Genomic DNA, 21,162 nt, shown 5'->3' with positions numbered 1-21,162 from the left:
AGTTCGGGGTGTACCCTGCCTTCTGCGTGTTGACAACTGGGATCGGCTCCAGCACCTCTGAAAACTTTGTGAAAATAAGCAGCCTAGAAAGTGGATGGAAGTATTTTAAATGTGGAATCATCAGACCACAGTATTATTTTCCACTTTGTATCATTCCATTTTACATGAGCTCAGGCCCAGAGAAGCCGGCAGTGTTTCAGTGTTGTTGATGAATGGCTTTTGCTTTGGATAGTCAAGTTTTAAGTTGCACTTAAGGATGTAGTGCCGAACTCTATATACCGACTTTGGTTTTCTGATGTATTACTGAGGCCTTGTGGTGATATCGTTTACACACTGACATCACTTTTTGATGCAGTGGTGCCGGAGGGATCAAAGTTTACCGGCATTCAGTGTGGGTTTTCGTCCTTGCTGGTTCCATGCAATGATTTCTACAGATTCTCTGACCCGTTTGATGAAATCCATAGATGATGAAATCCTTAAATTCCTTGCAATTGTACATTGAGTAATCTTGTCCTTAAACTGTTGGAATATTTCCTCACGTACTTGTTCACAAATCAGTAAACCTTGCCCTATCTTTGCTTGTGAATGACTGAACAATTCAGGGAGGATCCTTTGAAATGGCATCCGCCGTTTCCCAATTAGCCTGTTCACCTGTGGGAAGTTCCAAAAAGGTATTTGATAAACATTCCTCAACATTCTCAGTCTTTTTTGCCCCGTCACAGCTTTTCTGGAACATGTTGCAGCCATAGAATTCTAAATGAATGATTGTTTGCTAAAAACAATAACATTATATCTTTGTAGTCTATCCAATTAAATATATGTTGAAGGTGATATTGTATTCTGTTTTTATTTGTTTATTTGTGTTTTACCTCCAATCTTGAAAGCAATCGTATTTTAACACATCTTCTTGGGAAAAAAAAAATCGTTCACTACAGTCATTTTCATCCATTTTGCAAAGTCTACTACCATTTCTCCCTCCAAGTTCCTTTACTGGATATGGCACTCACCCATCACTTCTTCATATCTCCTATTTCCTTCACCAACATGTCCATTACAATCAAGTTTCTCTGTGTCTGGGATGCTCAGAACTACTCCTTCCAGAATTTCTCTTTCACCTCTAGGTCACAACCTACCTGCGGGCCATAGCCACTATTATACATAGCACTTTCAATTTCAAGTTTCAGACTAATAACTCAGTCTGATATCTCTTTTCACCTCAAAGACATTCTTAGCTGACTCTTCCTTTAAAATGACCCTAACTCAATTTTTCTTCCCATCTATACCATGGGAAAATAACTCAAACCCTGCACCTAAATTTTGAGCCTGACTGCTTTTCCACCTGGTCTCCTGGACTCACAAAACCTTTCTCCTAATCATCATGTCCACGACCTCTTGAGATTTATATATATAGGGGGTATTTTTAAGTAATGTTGGGCTCAGAGTAGGAATCTGCTGCAGTTACTTGGAGATAATGTGAGTGAAGGGGTAGAGATGAGGAGTGGAATACAGAAAAATGAGTTTGAATACTAATAAACAACCTTGGCATCAATAAATGGGTCATCATAAACAAAGAGAGAAGAGGTAGGTTCCTGTAGGTTGAATCAGAAGAGAGAGAACATTAGAACAAGGTGAAGTGGAATCAGGCTGTTAAAATCACACATTCTGTCACTCTGTGACTGGGCCCCAAATACTTACGTTTTCTAGGCGATGAACATAAATTAACTAATTGGTTCTGGTAATGATGTAACTGAAATGTTCATACTGTTATGACAGCAAAAAGGTGCTGGAGCAGAAAAAAATAAAGGGAACACACAACAATCATAGTTGAATTTCAAGTCAATCATTCCTCTGGGTCATTAACCCATAGATTGGAAAAATACAAAAGTTTAAAAAAAATAACTATTTTACATCTTGTTGAACAAAGTGGACAAAACGTGGACCAATACATTTCCAATACAGCAATTTTTTTTCCAGAATGGATTTGCAGGTGATGGCAACAGAATACTTCCATCTTTTCTTTTTTTGGGCTGATTCCTGGAGATTTCCATATTTGCAATGATGATCCTATGATAGCATACATCTACACCATGCCCAGGAGTTTAGTTGTGTCCCTCAGGACAATATCAAAAGTAGAGATATAGGTCAGTATGCTACGAGAAGTGAAGAGGGCCATTGGATGGCAACAACACAGAAGTGAGGCCGCTATCCATTCTGTTGTGCAAGAAGGAACGGTAGATGTGAATAACACATATACTGCATTCAAATTCTACAGCATGAATTATTTTGTGGTGAGTTAATGATTATCTGGGTTAGCATAACCTTGGAGGGGAACACAGACCTCCATGAGATCCTGAGACCCATTGTGTGAACGGTTCTTGCCACAGTGGATCACTATGCTGACCCTCAGCCATGAATTCCTTTTGGGGCCATGTTGAAACATGTCACTATTTGAGAAATAAATTGATCCTACTGACTCGACTGTCTGTTTCCCAACCCCAGCAACTTCATAATGTATCGCCTCATCCAATACTGCCATCACTACAACCATTAAGTTTCCAGGATCTGACTGATCCACAGATCCAGGTCTCAGAGGAGAGCCCCCATGAGACCATCCATTGTCCAACCGGGGACATGCAAAAAGACAAGTGGAGGACTATCTACACTTCTTATCCTGGTCATGGGTTGTTGTGAGTTCAATCAGCCTGTATCTTTGTTACTGTGTATTGGAGGCTGACATTTTTTTAGATGGATGTGAACTTCACTTTCAATCAACAGAAGTGGGAATTGTGGGAATTGAGAGGAGTGGAAAACATGAAAAGGTAGTTGATGGTTCTTGAAACCGTGATGACCATGGAAACCATGCAGTTACATTTAATTTTAATTTTAATTAAATTGATATTTGAACATTTCCCCTCAGCACTGAGCTAAAATTTGCTCAGTTGGGATTGGGATCAAGGTCTGTCGGGTTGGGAGTGACCGTGATTGGAGATCTTAAAAAACATGCAAGATTGGGCAATTTTTTTTCGAAACATTTGGGATTGGGAGGATTTGTATTTTTTTTTTTAATCACTCACTTGAGATTAGTAAAGTGTAGGATCAACCTTTTCAGAGTTGGAAGCAAGCAGGAGTAAACATCCACTCCTGTGTCAGCCACTTCCACTGGTTAATGAAGCGGGTTTCCATTGTTTATTTTTAAATCACACACTTTTAGCAATTACTATAAAAATATGATTGATTTAATTCATTGACGCTATAATACACTATTTGATAACTTTTATGTTAAAAAAAAGTCATTTTTACCTGAGCCACTATGAAAGTAGAAAATAGAATGCCGATTAAGCCAAATCATCTTCTGACACATCTTGCTGTATTTTTCAATATTTATTTTTTCATATGCGGTGGCTATCCAATACATTCCCGAACTGGATCATTTGGCAGCACTTTAAAATGACAGGAGAAAGCATACGGGGTTGGAAGGTGGATGAGGAGGCCAAACAAGCATTTAGCCTATTTCATATTGAAGGGATGTAATTCTAAACTCCAGTATTAGTGGACACCAGACATCACAGATTGTAGCTTTAAGATCTAGGATGAAGGATTTACAGTAACTGTTCCCTTTTTTTAACATTAGATCTTAACACAGTTCTCAAACTTTATACATGTATTACAAAAAATGAATCTGTGTGTGTGTCAGTGTGGAAAGAAATTGTTTTTATACTGGCGAGAATTAAAGGACAGACAATGGAGTCATGCAACCTGTAATGAGCATATTTCAGCAGTACCTTTAAAATGACAAAAACGATACATCCTGTTGAAAAGCAAAATGATCTAGGTGTTGAAAGCACACCACATTTTATTTTCGTGATTTGAATTGGTTGATGCTTGCACGTTATGTCATTTTCATGCAGAGCGAGCCAATGCAACACTTTATCATGCCTGCTTAATCTTATATGTATGTGGTAAGAGTTGGACTTTAGACAATTTTGAAAGGTGTCTAGTCTATTCACTTCACATTCTTTTCATTAGAGTGCCAAATGCACGCATGCTCATCATGATAACTACAGTGGAATGATAGCACCAAATCGGAATGATAGCACCAAATCAGAAAAGCACAGAGCTATGTGTCTGACAGCTCACCGCCTGCTGGTATTAAACCCACAGAGAACCTGTGTGCTATCTTTTTTTCCAGGTGAGGTTACAAAGAATAATAGATGAATAATTCTCTGTAGAATCAAACAAATTCTGAATTCTCTTGATCCCTTTTTAGCGTAGTTCTTCAGTGAAGTGTGTTGAAACACTCACTTCATCTGTAATTTAGGAAGCTTGGTTTCTGTAAATGACAAATCTGTTTACCTTCTATAGAGCTCGTGCACCTACGTCATAAAATCACGTGACTTTTGTTTACCTCGCCATATTGCCGGTCAACCTAAGCATTGCTCAATGCTAAGTTGGGTGGAGACGACACGGAAATATGTCCTGTAGCACGACGCCTAGAGTCTTGTCCGATACCATCGGACATTTAGAAGGTAAAAATAAATGACGGTACATGGAAAAATGAGATAAACTCGGCATAAAGGACCCGTATTTAATGCCAAAATCGAGGTTTTCGCCGATGAGAAATTGGACTGTTAATTCACTTCCGCTTGTCTTGGACAACTGGATATACACATGGATCTGGTGAGTATGTTGTCGAGATTTACACGGAAAGGTTTGAAAGCGTATAAAAGTCTGGACACATAGCAATACTTTGTTGCTGGATCTGTTCTCATCAGGAATAAATCCCACATTGTGACGGTTTTGACAGCTTGTGACACATTAACCTTTGCCGGAATCCATCAATCTTTTCAGCTAGTATTCAATACAAATACCAATATTTACACAAACTCGTATTCATCAACTATGATTGGAAAAATAAAAAGAGGACAAGCGATTTGGCTCCTCCGTAGTGTTTCCAAAGAAGTACTTATAATGCCAAGTTGGCTCATTTGAGAACAATCCATTGGAAAAAAATAAGACGGAGTCGGCTCATCCATACACGAAGCGTATTGCGGTCACATGTTAACCTATGTAAACCTCTGTGGGAGGGACGGTTTATTTTCTTTTTTTAAATACGCATTGGACTAATTTGAAAACAATGCATATTAAAAAAAAAAAAGTCTGTTGGGGAGAGGTTGGCCGCAGCATGCTTCCGTATATGTTGGAGACGACTCCTTGTCGTTTTTTTTTTTTTTTTGTAATATGCATTGTTCTCAAATGAGCCAATTTGGCATTGTAAATGCTTCTTGGGAATTAGAGATTGAGAAGAATAATTTCTACCTGAAATGAAATGATTTCTACACAGTGGTGTGTGTTTGGTTGGGCACCATCCATCACATTTAATTGCCGAAATCCATCTTTTTAGCTGGTATTCCATAGAATGATCTCTTTTAATATCTGTCTCCTCTGTTGTAACAACCAACAGCACAAGAAGTCTCGGGCAATATGTATATTCTGCTCCGGTTCAATGTCACCCACACTGTCGAGCAGCTCTTTTTGACTGGCAATATAACAGCATAAAAATGGTGACGTCACGTGCACGAGGTCTATTTGGGGGAATCACTTTTTTGACTTGTGGGACAGTATAATAGTTTGCAACATGCAATTAAATAATGTTGCATTGTATCTTTCAGCAAAAACTGGTAACGCTTTAACACAATAAAAAATGAGCCTTAATTATCTGCTACAGTGGAACCTCTAAAGATGAACAACTGCAAGGTTGAACAAACTGGAATTTGACCAACTACCTGTTCTGAGAAAACATGGCTCAAATGTTTGCCAGGGGTCGAATCATCATACATAAACATGTCAAATTTCAACATATCTCACAAAACTTTGGCTCAGTGAGCATCAGGATTAATGCCATAAGAGAGCCTGTTTTTTCTTTATATTTTTTTTTAATGCAACCACAGACCAGTGATGGCAACAAAGAAAATGTAATTACATCTATGGAACCAAAATAGCACTTAATTACAACATAGAAATGAACCCCACTATTGTTAGTTTCTTTCAGTTGAGGACAGAGGGAAGTGTGAATAAAAAGAAAAAAAGAATAATGAAAATCCTTAGCATTTTCTAGAATTCACAGGTGAGCTTTACAAATTTGCGACAAAGGGGTGCATTGAATGGTAGGGTGATTCGTTTGGGTGGCTAGTATTTGATGTGCCATCAAGGTAACGGTAAAGGATCATCCCTACTGCTCTTAACATTGAGTAAAGATGGATGACTGTACTGAACTGAAAGGGACTGAAAATGAAGGGAAAAAAAGAAAATAGCGTGCATTTTTTTAAGAAGCTCATGCAATGCTTTACTTCCACTGACTGAAAAGCATATGCCAAGCACAGTTACCGAGTATCTCTTCTTGACCGCTTCCTGGCTCTGCTCTCTGACACCATTCCTGCTGTTCCGCAGTATTAGTCCAGATTCCCGGGCCTTCTTGGTTTTTACTGGTGGAGCTGGAGGAATTATTTTGGGAAGAGGTGAGGCAAACATCTGACTTTCAGAGGATCCATGGCACGGAGGATAATTGTCATCGGGATTCTCATGTTTAGAGATTTTCTCTAAATTTACTTCAAATGTGGGATGGAGGGTAGAGGCATCAGTCCATGTAAGGTCTGAGGATCCTTCTGGAGAGCCGACTGACCAGCGGTATTCTCTTCTTAAGACACGTGTTTGCTCATCGTGTCCTGCCCTGTCCTTGTCATCCTTAATGGCTGTGCTCTTTGATCGCTCTGGCTTTATAGGAACAATCCTCGTGATTTCTGACTGGTTGCTGCCTGACAGTCGGTGGAGAGACGTCCTCTGACGTATGTCTCCCATTAGACTCTCAAAATCCTCTCCTTCAGAAATACTTATCTTTTTCTCATTTGTTCTGACCTGTCGCAGTTTTACCTCTGCTAGCTCTTTATTGTCAATAAAGCCCTTTCCTCTTATTTTCTTTAAGCATTCTCCTTTTACACCAACTAATGGATTTTCATGATCTATCTTTGCGGGGCCATTTATTTCTGACAGCCCAACTTGGTTCAAGGTTTGTATGACTGGTTGGGAATCTTGTTTGGAAGTATCCTTTCTCTCCCCTGCCATGATATCCTCCAATATGCTATCTTCGTAGGCCCTGAAAGGCTGATTATTTTGTGTTTTTTTATCATCTTCTGCCAACACTATCTTTGCTGACTGACAATCATTTGGTGTTTCAGAACGTTTTTCAGAATTTTTGTCTGAGCCTAAGCCCTCATTTTCCTTTTCAGTAGAATAACTTAGACCTTCCTCGTGGCCAAGTTCTGGAGGTGTTCCAAGGTTTAAGCTTTGGGGTGGCCTCTTTTTTCCCTGCATTGAAACTGTGTGTTCCTTCATCAGATGCGAGCTCAAAGTCAAACTGTCCTTTGGTTCAGAACTTGACGCTTCAGATTGTTTGCTTGGAGATTTATCTTGACATGAGTCTGCATTTCCAGGTAATTGAATCTGAAAACAACCTTTGTTAGTGGGCCGCCGCTCATACCAGCCAGCTGCCTCTTTGGATGATTTTGTTGATAGAAATTCGTCAATGTTGCGTTTCATTTTTTTTCTGTCAAAGTCCGTTAGATCAATATGCATCATCTTGGAGAAATTTATCTCTTTTTCATGCTTCTTTTTGTCCCAGGAGGAATCAGACGTGTGAGACTTATTTTCTTTCCCTTTCCAGTCATGGTCTTGATGATAACTTTCTGGGTGTTCAATCAATACCCAATCCTCAGAGCCCTATGTTGGTATAGATTAAAAAAAGTTAGACAAGCCAAATATAACTCCAAATTATACAATCTCCATGATTGATGGGAATTTTGGTAAATGTGATTTTAGATTCATGAGATTTTACTCCTATGATGGAGTGATGTCACCTAGCTACAGATGGTATGAAGGGTGTCACATAATTCACATGAAGAATAATTGAGAAACATTCAACCTCAGGTGAAGTCGTGACATTCTTCAGGATGAACCCCTCAACAGACGGGCTATTAATGGGGTCTTTTCCGACCACTCGGTCACACAGCTGCCCAGCACGAGGAAAGGTGAAAGGGAAGGAAGGACACTCATTAGTACTCTGAAGTGAGTAAAAAGTGAAAGCTCATGAAAGAAAGAAATATTATGAAAACATAATTATTCTTGTGAGATCAAAAACAACTTTGATGTGCAATCCTTTCCTTGACAACTTCCAAAAAAATAAACCAAAATCATTTGTCAAGCAAATGGCCAACTACTAATGCAACTGCCTCCAATGGATGAGTTTGACAAAATCTGTTCAGTGCCGAGACTTGGGGTCAATCCCAAAACCACCCCTTAGCCTGGGAAGGGCTCGCTCCTGCCCCGAAGCTGATGTTTCCCATACTTATGCGTCTGCCTTCAAGCAGCTAGATTCTGGATCCCAACCAGCAGGGCCTTCTTTAGTGGGAGCAAAGTGATGTTGATCGTAGGGTCCAATGACTGGGAGGGAAAATATTATTTACAACATAAAAGTGATGAGGCCCAAAGTGATATAAGCCCAAAGTGTGTGTGTGTGTGTGTGTGTATTTATTTCTTCTTTTTTTTGCAGAAAATCAAAGCCGTAAAAATAGTATCTAAAAACACAAACCTGCTCTGACGCCTGTCAGCTAATTACACGATGAAAGCTCATCCTTTTTATCTTCTTGTGTTCCTTTAGGCTTGTCCCATTAGGGGTCAGCGCATCATCTTTTTCTATGTGAGCCTATCTCCTGCATCTTCCTCTCGAACACCCACAGCCCTCATGTCTTCCCTCACAACATCCATCAACCTTCTCTTTGGTCTTCCTCTCACTCTTTGCTCTCCATAAACCTTCTCTTTGGTCGTCCTCTTGCTCTTTGCTCTTTGCCTGGCAGCTCCATCCTCAGCACCCTTCTACAAAAATTTCAACCACTTCCAGCTCTTCTTCCTGTTGTCTCTTCAGTGCCACGGTCTCAAATCTGTACATCATGGCTGGCCTCAACACTGTTCAATAAAGTTTGCCCTTCATCCTAGCAGAGACTCTTCTGTCACATAACACAACAAAAACCTTCCACCAGCTGTTCCAACTTACTTGGACCCATTTCTTCACTTCCTTACCACACTCACCATTGCTCTGGATTGTTAACTCCAAGTATTTAAGGTCCTCCATCCTCGCTCTCTCTCATACCTGTATACCTGTAGCCTCACTCTTCCCCTTCTACCCCCCTCATTTATGCACATACAGTATATCCTGTCTTACTTCGGCTAGTCGGCATTGCTCTCCTTGCAATGCATGCCTCCATCTTTCTAACTTTTCCTTCACTTGCTCCCTACTTTCACAACAATTAAAAATGTCATCTGTGAACATCATGGTCCATGGGGATTCCAGTCTAACCTCATCTTTCAGCGTATCCATCACCACTGCAAACGGGAAGGGACTCAGAGCTGATCCCTGATGCTGTCCCATGTCCACCATCAACTCCTGTCACACCTACTTCCCTGACATTTCAGACGTCTGCATACAATAGAGTTCCTCTCTGTTGCAAGCTTTCTCTAGATATACAAAGACACAATGTAGCTCCTTATGACTTCTCCATCAACACCCTCAAGACAAATAATGCATTTGTGATACAGTGAAGAAGATAAGTATTTGAACAGCCTGGAACATTGCAAGTTTTCCCACTTAGAAATCATGGAGGGGTCTGAAATTTTCAGAATAGGTGCATATCCACTGTGAGAGAGATAATATAAGAAAAATCCAGAAATCAAAATGTATGCTTTTTTAACGATTTATTTGTGTGATACAGCTGCAAATAAGTATTTGAACATCTGAGAAAAACAATGTTAATATTTGGTACAGTAGCCTTTGTTTGCAATTACAGAGGTCAAAGTAGTTGTTTACCAGGTTTGCACACATTTCAGGAGAGATTTTGGCCCACTCCTCCACACAGATCTTCCCTAGCTCCGACAGGTTTTTGGGCTGTCGCTGAGAAACACGGAGTTTCAACTCCCTCCAAAGATTTTCGATTGGGTTTAGGTCTGGACACTGGCGAGGTCACGCCAGAACCTGCTATATGCTTCTTACGGAGCAACTCCTTGGTTTTCCTGGCTGTGTGCTTTGGGTCATTGTCATGTTGAAAGACCCAGCCACAACCCATCTTCAATGCTCTGACTGAGGGGAAAGAGGTTGTTCCCCAAAATCTCACAATACATGGCCGCGGTCATCCTCTCCTTAATACAGTGCTTGGTCTTGGCCATATTACAAGTTTGAGTCTTACTGATTGTATGAGGTGGACAGGTGTCTTTATGCAGCTAAGAACCTCACACAAGTGCATCTCATTCAGCATAATGCAGGGAGTGGAGGTTTTAAAGGTGGACTAACAGGTCTTTGAGAGTTAGAATTCTAGGTGATGGACATGTTTTCAAATACTAATTTGCAGATTTATCACACAAATAAATTGTTAAAAAAATCAAACGTGATTTCTGGATTTTTCTTTTTAGATTGTCTCTCTCACAGTGGACATGCGCCTACGATGAAAATTTCATACCCCTCCATGATTTCTAAGTGGGAGAATTTGCAATGTAATAGGGTGTTCAAAGACTTATTTTCTTCGCTGTACATTTTCTAGGCATGAAATCATACTGTTGCTCACAAATTCTGTCTTCTGTCCTGAGTCTAGCCTCCACTTCCCTTTCCCATAACTACATCTCACATCCATCCAGTTTCTGTATCGCATTTCCTCACTGGTCACCAGCCATACGCAGTCCATCTTACATCTTGAAACTAAAATGGAAAAACTACGCTTAACAATACTGTTCAGTGTGGTAGTGTCAAAAGGACATTACACTGTAACATTTCGTCAAATACCCACGTAAAGAACAAAAACGCAACAAGACAGTGTCAAATTTCTGACTGTCGCAGCCGCATCAACATTTATCATTTACTGAGAAAATAGGCATGATGAACAGCAAGGATTTCAGTGTCTCACTCAAGGACACTTGTCAGTCACATTCAGGTACTTCTGAGTTACTGTCAGCATCATTTGAGCACAACACAGATGGAATATTAAATCAGGAATTTTATCAGTCTGATGAAAATGACACGACAAATTTACTGAATGTGTCTTTCCATGAAAAATGTAGTAGATTACGCACAAAAGAGCTCAACTCTTAATTATTAACTGTAGAGAAGAGGTGGGAAAGGTTTTGCCCTTTCCATTCCATACAGTGTATTTTTGGACAAATAACTCAGCTAGGCTTTTAATTATTTATAGATAAGAAAGAACACAAAGTTGAAAGGCAGTTTCTTGTGGACATCAATATGGACTGCCTAATGGTTACTGCAATAGGAATGCATGTTGACGAAATAGAATGGATCAAAGATTACTGAATTTGAGATATTGAAGAGGTCAACTTTATGTGTCAAAAACTTTATTCGCCACCCGCTTAAGAGCGCCAACTCACAGGCTTTTTCTCTGTCGTGCCGGGTGGCGATGAGGATGACAGTAGTCTCTCACGGCTCATCAGCTTGCTGTTGGGTTCCCTCAGGGCTCTTTTTAGCTCATTGATACTGGCCTGGTGCTTCAGCAAGACGTCCTGTGACTTATTCAGAAACTGGAGGGAAATGTGTGAAAGGTGAAAGACAAAAGAAGAGACAAGTATACATTAGAAGGCCGTCAACATCACATCAACTCATCACGAGTGTCTGAGCTCACAAGAAATTTGTAAGATCTCAGACAAAATACTAATCCAGAATAGACTATTTTAATGGAAATTAAGCTTAGTATTGCTTCGAATATTTCTAATGAATCTTATGACAACACACACAAGATCACACAACGGGGTTTTTTCTGATAAACCTAGAAGAACTAGCAATTGATGCCATTATCTGCACATTCACACAGTGATATGGAAACCTAACAATGGCTAATTCGATGTGATGATGAATGTGTCAGCAGGATTTTCCATTTTTTTGAAGTGTGACATTTATCAATGTACCTCTGTGCAGACAGCATCAAATTACATGGTAAGGTTATTGCTTAATTTTAGGATTTCTCAACAAATGTCTCATTATATACAGAGATACATACACTATATATCAGATATACTGAACTGTAAAGGTCTCTGACATTCTTTTATAACAATATTCAAAGGCAAAAAAAAATACAGCGTACTTAACATCCATTTTTACTATCCTAGTTGAAATCATGTGCTTGTTATTATTGTTATTGTGGGGACGGCGGCGGTAGTGTTTCATGAAAACAAGACAGTGCTCACCTCACCCTGAGGTGCAAATTCCTAGTACATCTTTTGTTACCATAACAACCAAGCAGAGTACAGGTCTAAAGAGATTACTATCTGAATGTGTGAAGAACAGAGTCAATGCTCACTTTTAAAATTGACTGAATAATTGTAATTATCAATTATCTTTGTTTTTCTATTGTCATCATCTCTGAAATCAACTTATGTTTTGATTGTCTTTTATGGATGTCTGGAAGCTATCACCACCATTACATTTTCGTATACAATATCTATGTCAACAATGTTTTTTGCATTTTTTTGTGCTTTAAAATCCAGTAACATCCTACTGAGACTGCACTATTGTTTAAAGGACCATAGTAGGTCACTAACCCATATTATCTAAGAGCAACTGTAATATATATAGAGATATATATTTAAATATACTCGGTTGAAGTGTAATGATTAAAAACTAATTACTAGCACAACTTTGAAGCTATTGGTTAAAAGTACATCTGAAAATTATATAGTAGAAGATGAAGAGAGTGAGCCATCAATGTACATCTTAAACAGTACAACTTCTTGTTACTTCTGATCATTTTTGTACACAGAAAACATGGAACAAACATTAGCCCAAAAACATGCAAACGGTTGAGTCTCCATGTGAATGCTAGAGATGCAGTTTCTCTCATAATAAGCTTATAACAGATGGTGTAGATGCAAATCTGAATGAGATGTGGCTGGGGACAATATGATGCAGGAGACGTGCACAAACAGGAAAAGTACAAGGGAGGGGTTGAAGACATGAACCTGTCCATCCTGTTTGTGCTCGGGTGTGGCCTCCTGCTCCAACTGACACTGCTAAGTTGGAAAAGGACAATGGAGAAGACTCACGATGAAAATGATGCGACTGTGAACGTCTCAGTCCACAGAAGTAACGTAACTAGAGGTGGGACAGTTTGTGATAATTGTCCGAACCTTTTGTTTTATTTTATAGGCACGCGAAAGTCTCTGTTTATTGATGTTTCACGAAATATTACCTCTTGTGTTGGCTCTGTGATAAAGAATTAAAATAAACACTGCAGCATATGAAACATAACCTTTAATCTAATGACAGTCATTTGTCCACAGTCAGCGTTTCTAAATAAATTAACAAACCTGACTGAGTTATTTCATTAAAGTACACCACACAGGAGGAATTGCAATTTTATTCACATTACTTTTTTTAGACAAATTGCAAAATTTTTATGTCATGTATTCTTCCCTTCAATATGAATCTCTTTCATTCTTTATTAGCTCATGAGATACACATCTAATTGTATTAACAGAAAACGGAAAAAACGACTAGGCTTTTGCTTAAGGGTGTTCTTTTAAGAGCTGTAGTTGTATCACAAAGTACACAGCATAGTTCGTTAAAAAAAAAAAAAAGTTCAGTTAAATTGAGTTTGAAATCCAACTTTAAAACAATTCAGTGCAATTAATTTAATCAATCGTGATCTCAGTTGTTGTTCATTTCACTTTAAAAGTTGTGAATATTTTATTTAGTTTTATGATTTGTGAAAAACTATTCCATTAGCTCTCCGATATATGTTCTAGCTGGAGCAAGATTATATGACTTGACTACTGGATTCGGATTGCTTGCAATTTAGTGAGGACTCGAGTTGACGTGCTTGATTTTTTTTTCTTTTTTTTCACCCGCAGTGATTTGCAACTTGCTTGACACTTGAAGGTTCTGACTTGATATTTGCTTGTGACTCCCACCTGTGTTTTATATTTGACAGAAAAAAATGTTAGCACGGTGGCTTGGATTTGGAATATGAATCTTGGCTCTGGCCCTCAATTGGGGAGTTAGCATGTTCCTCTCACACTTTTTACATGTTTTATTAATTGCAGAGTATTCGGTTCACCCCCACTTTCCACAAAAAATGTTAGGTTAGTTGAAGACTTGAAATTGTCTACTGGTGTGAATGTGATTGTATGTCTATACAGTATGTGGTGACCAGTCCAGGGTGTAATTCGCCTCTCACAATCCTTATTAAGAAATGGGATAGAAAATTGATGACTGGCTAGAAAAGAAAATGATAGAATCAGTTGTAGTATCGATTTTTTTTTTTTTTTTTTTTTTTGCAAACAACTTTGATGAGTTACAAGCATGCAGAAAGAGACTAAATCACCGGGCAGTGTACCTCCTTTTTACCGTCAACTGGTGACCCAGCCTCCTCCTTTTTGTCAGCAAGTGAAAAACAAGAAAACTCATGTTAAGAAAGCAAAACTTCTCCTGATTTTGAAATTTTCACCATTACATGAACACTGCAAAGTGGGATATATGAACACTGCAGTCAAGAAAGAAGCAAAAGCAGTAGATCAGAGGTGCTTAATGGGTTGATTGCGATCAAGGCAGTTTTGGTCGATCATGACAGCGTACCAAAAAAAAAAAAAGTTAGCCGTATTCACGCTAGTCCACGAGTTCCCCCCTATTTTAAGCCCTCGCTTTTTTCTCAAAGTAAATAAATCTTATCAAACATGAGTATGGATGCTGGCACAAAGAAGAACACAAAAACGTATCACTTTCATTCGGAATGGGAGGCAAACTTTTTTTCACACTGTCATTTTCGAAGTCCGTTTGCCTCATCTCCCAGTGTAGTGAAATATGTAGGGGCATTTTCAAACTGTTCATAGAAAATACAAATATGACATTCTGAGCGAGCTGAGAATGAGAAAAGTGAATGAACTAAAATCCAAATTGGCCAGTGTGACGGTCTGAGCGCTCCCCTGTGCTGAAAAGTCCCCTTCGGATAAATGCGCATGTGTGTAGAATTTTTGGAATTTTGGGAATTTTTCTACTTTTTCTACATCTGTGCCAATCTGAAACTTCCCCATCCATGCTTCTTCCACGTGTTCATTTTCACTCCGCTGCATTTCACTATGGACGTCTCACAAAGTCGAACACAGCGAATGAAATACAAAAACAAATGGAATTTTTCTACATCCGTGCCAGTCTGAAACTTCCCATCCATGCTTCTTCCGCGTGTTCATTTTCCCTCTGCTTCCACGTGTTCATTTTCGCTCCGCGTACATTTCGCTATGGACGTCTCACAAAGCTGAACACAGTGACTGAAAGAATACAGAAACAAATGCGAACGTATTGTTTGTTATTCATCAACTGGAAAGCAGGTTGCAGCATTAAACAAGAATCAACAGAGGATTGTTCGGGCTCAGTCATTAAGGCACATTTGGGATAGTGAACCTAAGCGTCATATCACCCAAACCCACACCTGAACAATCCTCTGTTGATTCTTATTCAATGCTGGAACATGCTTCCCAATTGATAAATAACAAACAATACGTTCGCATTTGTTTCTGTATTCTTTCATTCGCTGTGTTCAGCTTTGTGAGACGTCCTTAGCGAAATGCACGTGGAGCGAAAATGAACACATGGAAGCAAAGCGAAAATGAACACGCGGAAGCGGAACGAAAATGAACACGCGGAAGAAGCATGGATGGGGAAGTTTCAGACTGGCACGGATGTAGAAAAATTCAAAAAATTCTACGCACATGTGCATTAACCTGAAGATGGTCTTTCAGCACTGGGAGCGCTCAGACCGTCACACTGGACAAAAGTCACTTTTCACACAACATAATTCGACAGCGAAAGGCACCACCGAAGCATTGTTCTGAGTTTGTCACATAATCTTTAGTAACAAAAAGTCTTTCCAAGAGGAAAGATAGTAAAAGAGGCATAGCTGACTCATTGTTCTGATTTTTAAAAAATAAGGCGGAAATATTATCTTCAATAAAAGCTCCACAGCTGTCAAAGAGTACAGTTACACAGCGCTGTAAAGCGATGGCTGAGAACTTAACCAAGCAAATGTGGAAGGACATCGGAGATTGTGAGTGTTTCTCACTGCAGTTGGATGAATCTACTGATGTGAGTGACAGCCCATGTGTGCATTTTCATTCATATGGTGATTAGTCATCATCAACGTGAACTCGGATAGTTACAAAAAAAGTTCAGTTAAGTATGTTGTGTTGTGCAATATTGGCCCATGCGGTTATACAAAGCACACAAACATACATTTACACATAAAGAATCCTCAAAATACTTCAAAATAAATATGTCTTGCATTTTTGTAGTGGATAGGTCTTTGTGACTTGGTCATTCTATTTCATCATTGGTCATTCTAAAAAAAAAAAAAAAAAAAAAAAAGTCAGCCCCCCCTCCCAGTCGATCGCGTGAGGCTGGCTGCTTGAGAAGTAGATCTTGGGGTAAAAAAGTCTGGGCACCCTTACAGTAGATGGTGTTAGAGTTAGCAAAGCTAGCATTATGTGTGTCGTGTTGTGTAGTGTTGTGTTGTGTTTTGTTGTTTCAACTTCAAGCAGACTGAGAAGAGCCTGTAAATGTGATGGGAATTCAGAAAAGGAATGCTGAGCTACCATGATTTCTGTCTTTTTGCTTGGAGTGACATTTCCGTCCTGGCCGCTGTCTCTTTCCATCTCTTGGCGCTCGTCCTGGTCCATATCGTCCTCGTCTTGTTCCAAACTGGGCTCCAGCTCGGTTTCTTGCTCATCCGCAGAGGGGCTCTGAAGACGACGTCGTCCGCTGATGCTGTGGTCGAAGAGGCCGTCGTGATTCTCACAGATGGCTGAAACTGGCCGGGAAAATTCTGCTGGTAACCAGAACGGATTTACCTCAACAAGATAACATTCTTAGCATGCAGAACATGGGATGATCCTCTTACCGCCATCTAAACTTCTGGAGAGCAGATGCCTCTTGCTAGTGGACCGCTCAAAGTGAGGAGCGGGTCGGTCTATGAGGGCGCTGGCCTGTCTGGTTTGAGCCTGCGTTCTTCCGCTGTATCGAAATTTTGAGCCCATCACCAAGAAGCCCTTGGGAGGAGGCTCTGGAGAAACCAACCTATGAAAGCAAACATTTTTTATTTTCAAAAAGACAACTGAAGGGACATTTGATTTTAAAGATTACAACTGGTTTGTATCAGTTACTGGGCTAAACCATTTTAACATTTCCCTAGAGCATCTTCTTTCTATGTCCCCTGTGGTTTAGAGCTGGCATTGAGGAGAAGGTTAAAAAAAATTGTCAGTGACCTTCCGGTCTACCTGCTCTACATCTTCATAACTCATCTCATTCTGATTTTCTTCATATGAATTACAATGACTGGAACTTGAAGAACCTTTAAAGAAACCACTGCATAAACTGACAGACAATTATAAAAAGCATTTGCATTTAAGGATACAGCAGTACAAATGAAAATGTTTGATTTGCCTATACAGTATTTGGCTGAACCAGTCAGGACAAAAGCAAATTGATTCTTACCGAAAGAAGGTGTGATGCTCAATGCAGACTTTCCACAGCCTTTTGGCAGCCCTGTGGTTAGGTAGCTTAAAACCAATAGTGCTTTCAAATTGCTCATACTGGAGGGGCAAACAAAAAGTCCAAGGTTAGTGGAAGTTAAACACTTGGGGTTCTAAGATGGGAATTTTTTTTTTTGTTTGTTTTGTTTTGTTTCGCTTTGAATAAAAACATTTTGTTAGTGCTCATATTTGATTTGACAAGATTCCTTGACACTGAAATCAGGAACAATCTTGTAGATTCGATAAACTGCTGTCCCGTTTAACAGCACAGAATGCCTTCTGCATCATTGGGAAAAATAAATGTATTAAAACCATCCCGTGTTTAGGACTTGTGGGAAAGGTTTTCATGGCTGCAGCTGCAGTAGCTCTCTTGAAGGGGGTCTTTATTTGGCTAAATCACAGGCTCACTGTGTGGCTGTCACTCAACTGGGCCTGGCTCATACAACCTAAAAAAGTGATTTTCCGGATGGAGAATAAGCTATAGCACTGTCTTACATGCTGGGGAGGGTCAGAATGTAAACCAGGCAAAGGAGTGCATTAAGTACAATAGATTTCATCTTGAGACATCTCTGGACTTTTAGGCACACTATTTCAAGAGTATAGCAGAATAATGTCAAGCTGTACATATATATATTGCTACTTAGCTATCATCAACATGTATACTTTATTAAAATGTTGGTATCATCATGGACGGCTTTTTCTCTCACGTTCTTCTGAAGCAAAATATTTTACAACTACTCTTTATTGGGCCATTATTTTTAGATGGTGGCAAATTGTCTTTATTATGTTGCAACTCAAGTACTAATTATTCTTCTTACCTCTCCTGGTCTTATCTTAATATAAAAGTTGCTCCTTTTATAGGAGATCTTAAGGATCTTGGGCCAAGCAAAACGGTTGATCCTCAACCGATCACGATATACCAGCAGGCCATTGGCACAGACACCCAGCATTATGTCAATCCCTTCTGAATCCTGCACGGTAAAATGAGTCAACAAAAAGGAAAAATGGGAACTAGCCATAAGCATTTGAAAAACTTAACTATTTATCAATTCATGCATCCAACCTTAGCATGGTGCAGGTCCACCCCATACATGGACAATTTCTTAGCATTCTCCAAAAAGTTAATTTCAGCCTCCGCTGGAGTCATACCCCTGTGGGTAGAAAAATCTGTAACCAACATCAACAGGCATCACCGTCTTAATTTTCAAATCACTTTTCTTGCACATTGGGAGCAGAACTACATGTTCATTTATCATTCAAACCAAAATCCCAAACTCCTTGAGAAAAAAACACAGCGTAAATTATTCAAGTTTGATAAACTGAAGTGAGCTTTATCAATGGCGTGTCAAGTTGTACTTGTGGTTTTGATGGAGCTCCATGACTCTCTCCTCCAACTCACGAGTCTGATTGGGAGCAAAATGGAAATCACTGACGTAGTCCAGTGTGTGGTCATCATGATCATAGTCGCCGAGCTCAGCCTGGACCATATAGGAGCCCAGGAGGGCATGAGTTACAAACGAGCAAGGCAGTCGACCTGACAACATGTCATCCCTCAGCTGCAGACACAGGTAGTATCTGTCAGATGAGAAAAAAGGGGAAGAGACGAGGGCTTTGGCACTCAAACAAGGCTGAGGAAAGGCAAGCTCCAACGTGTAGTTAGGACAGTAAATCCTCTCCCGTTAGTAGCATTCCAGTCCTAATCCTTATAAAGCAATGAGGGATTTGGTTTCCTTTGACATCGGGTGAAAGTGTTACAGTACTTCTATAGAAACACCAATATTTAGCAAACTATTAGCATAACGGTCATGCAGTTTCTCCTTGTATTAACGTATGTAACACTCTACCTGGTAATATCCTCAGTGAGCTGGGAGGGGTCTGGTGGGTAGAACTTGACAGCGAAGGTAAAGTGCCATGGACTGTCTGCAGAAAAAAAGATGAAAGCTGAAAGATCATTGCTGTCATGTCTGTCCTAGAAAGAAATAACAAATGTACTTTTTCCTGTCATATCTCTCTGCATGATATAATTAGAGCCAATAAAAGAGCTGAAATTCAACCTCAACCGACAAAGATTACTCACTATACTGTAAAGCACAAAGAGCTTTGCCAAGGATGCATATAGCCTGTACTGTAGTATGTGTCAACATTTTCTGCGCCCTGCATATTTCCACTGAATAACTTGTTCAACAATGGTGAATTACCCATTTTAAAAACCCAATCGCGCTCCAAATTTTAGCTCTGACTCTTATAGTTCAATCTAAGTTTCTCCCTTTCTTTGTGTTTGTCCTTATTGTATTTACTTTACTTATTACCTGTCTTTATTCTACAAGTTAATGGGAGAAAAACAGGGTTAGTGTTACAGCCACACTCACAATCACACCTAGTGGCAATTTAGAATGTCCAATTAATGTTGCATATTTTTGGGATGTGGGAGGAAACCAGAGTGCCCGGAGAAAACCCACGTAGCCAGGGGAAGAACATACAAACTCCACACAGGTGGGGCCGGGATTGAACCCAGGTCCTCAGAACTGTGAGGCCAACGCTTTACCAGCTGATCCACCGTGCCACCCCCATATCATACCATTGTTGTTCAATCCATCCATCATCTACCGCTTTTCTGGGTCGGGTCACGGTGGAAGTAGCTTCAGCAGGGATTCCCAGACTTCCCTTTCCCCAGCCACTTCTTCCAGCTGTTCCGGAGGGATCCCGAGGCATTCCCAAGCCAGCCGAGAGACATAGTCTCTCCAGCATGTCCTGGATCATCCTCGTGGTCTCTTTCTGGTGGGACATGCCCGGAATACCTCACCAGGGAGGCATCCAGGAGGCATCCGAATCAGATTCCCCAGCCATCTCATCTGGCTCCTCTTAATGTGGAGAAATAGTGGCTTGACACTTAGTCCCTGCCGAATGACCAAGCTTCTCACCCTATCTCTAAGGGAGAGCCCGGACACCCTGCAGAGGAAACTCATTTCGGGTGCTTGTATCCGGGATCTTGTTCTTTTGGTCACGACCATAGGTGAGGGTAGGAACGTAGATCAACTGGTAAATTGAGAGCTTCGCCTTTGGACTTAGCTTCCTCTTTACCACGATGGACCAATACAAAGTCTGCATCAGTGCAAACGCTGCACCAATTTGTCTATCTATCTCCCGCTCCATTCTTTCCTCACTCGTCAACAAGACCCCAAGATACTTGAACTGCTCCACTTGGGGAAGGATCTCATCCCCGACCTGGAGAGGGCACCCCACCCTTTTCCGACTGAGGACTATAGTCTCCGATTTGGAAGTGCTGATTCTCAACCCGGCCGCTTCACACTCGGCTGCGAATCGCTCCAGTGAGAGCTGGAGATCACGGCCTGATGAAGCCAACAGAACCACATCATCTGCAAAGAGCAGAGATGCGATGCTGAGGCCACCAAACTGGACACCCTCTACACCTCAGCTGCGCCTAGAAATTCTGTCCATAACAGTTATGAACAAAATCGGTGACAAAGGGCAGCCTTGGCGGAGTCCAACTCTCACCTCACGAGTCCAACTTATTGCCGGCAA

General features: G+C 40.2%; 1 protein-coding gene across 1 annotated transcript in view; it reads right to left on the bottom strand.

Moving 5' to 3' along the window:
* The window catches only part of LOC133507720 (band 4.1-like protein 1), a 101,456-nt gene that overhangs the window by 22,928 nt on the left and 57,366 nt on the right, over nucleotides 1–21,162 (bottom strand). Inside the window, exons 6-16 of the mRNA XM_061833065.1 lie at nucleotides 19,464–19,539; nucleotides 18,976–19,194; nucleotides 18,683–18,770; nucleotides 18,438–18,590; nucleotides 17,582–17,679; nucleotides 16,989–17,164; nucleotides 16,684–16,913; nucleotides 14,436–14,471; nucleotides 11,476–11,625; nucleotides 7,976–8,062; nucleotides 1,539–1,589 (exon numbers count right to left, since the gene is read on the bottom strand). Of these exons, the coding sequence (XP_061689049.1) occupies nucleotides 1,539–1,589; nucleotides 7,976–8,062; nucleotides 11,476–11,625; nucleotides 14,436–14,471; nucleotides 16,684–16,913; nucleotides 16,989–17,164; nucleotides 17,582–17,679; nucleotides 18,438–18,590; nucleotides 18,683–18,770; nucleotides 18,976–19,194; nucleotides 19,464–19,539 (1,364 nt within the window). The remainder of the gene's footprint in view (nucleotides 1–1,538; nucleotides 1,590–7,975; nucleotides 8,063–11,475; nucleotides 11,626–14,435; nucleotides 14,472–16,683; nucleotides 16,914–16,988; nucleotides 17,165–17,581; nucleotides 17,680–18,437; nucleotides 18,591–18,682; nucleotides 18,771–18,975; nucleotides 19,195–19,463; nucleotides 19,540–21,162) is intronic.

This window comes from Syngnathoides biaculeatus, chromosome 10 (genome assembly GCF_019802595.1).
Source record: "Syngnathoides biaculeatus isolate LvHL_M chromosome 10, ASM1980259v1, whole genome shotgun sequence".
Lineage (NCBI taxonomy): Eukaryota > Metazoa > Chordata > Actinopteri > Syngnathiformes > Syngnathidae > Syngnathoides > Syngnathoides biaculeatus.
This window is presented reverse-complemented; position numbering and strand designations above follow the sequence as displayed.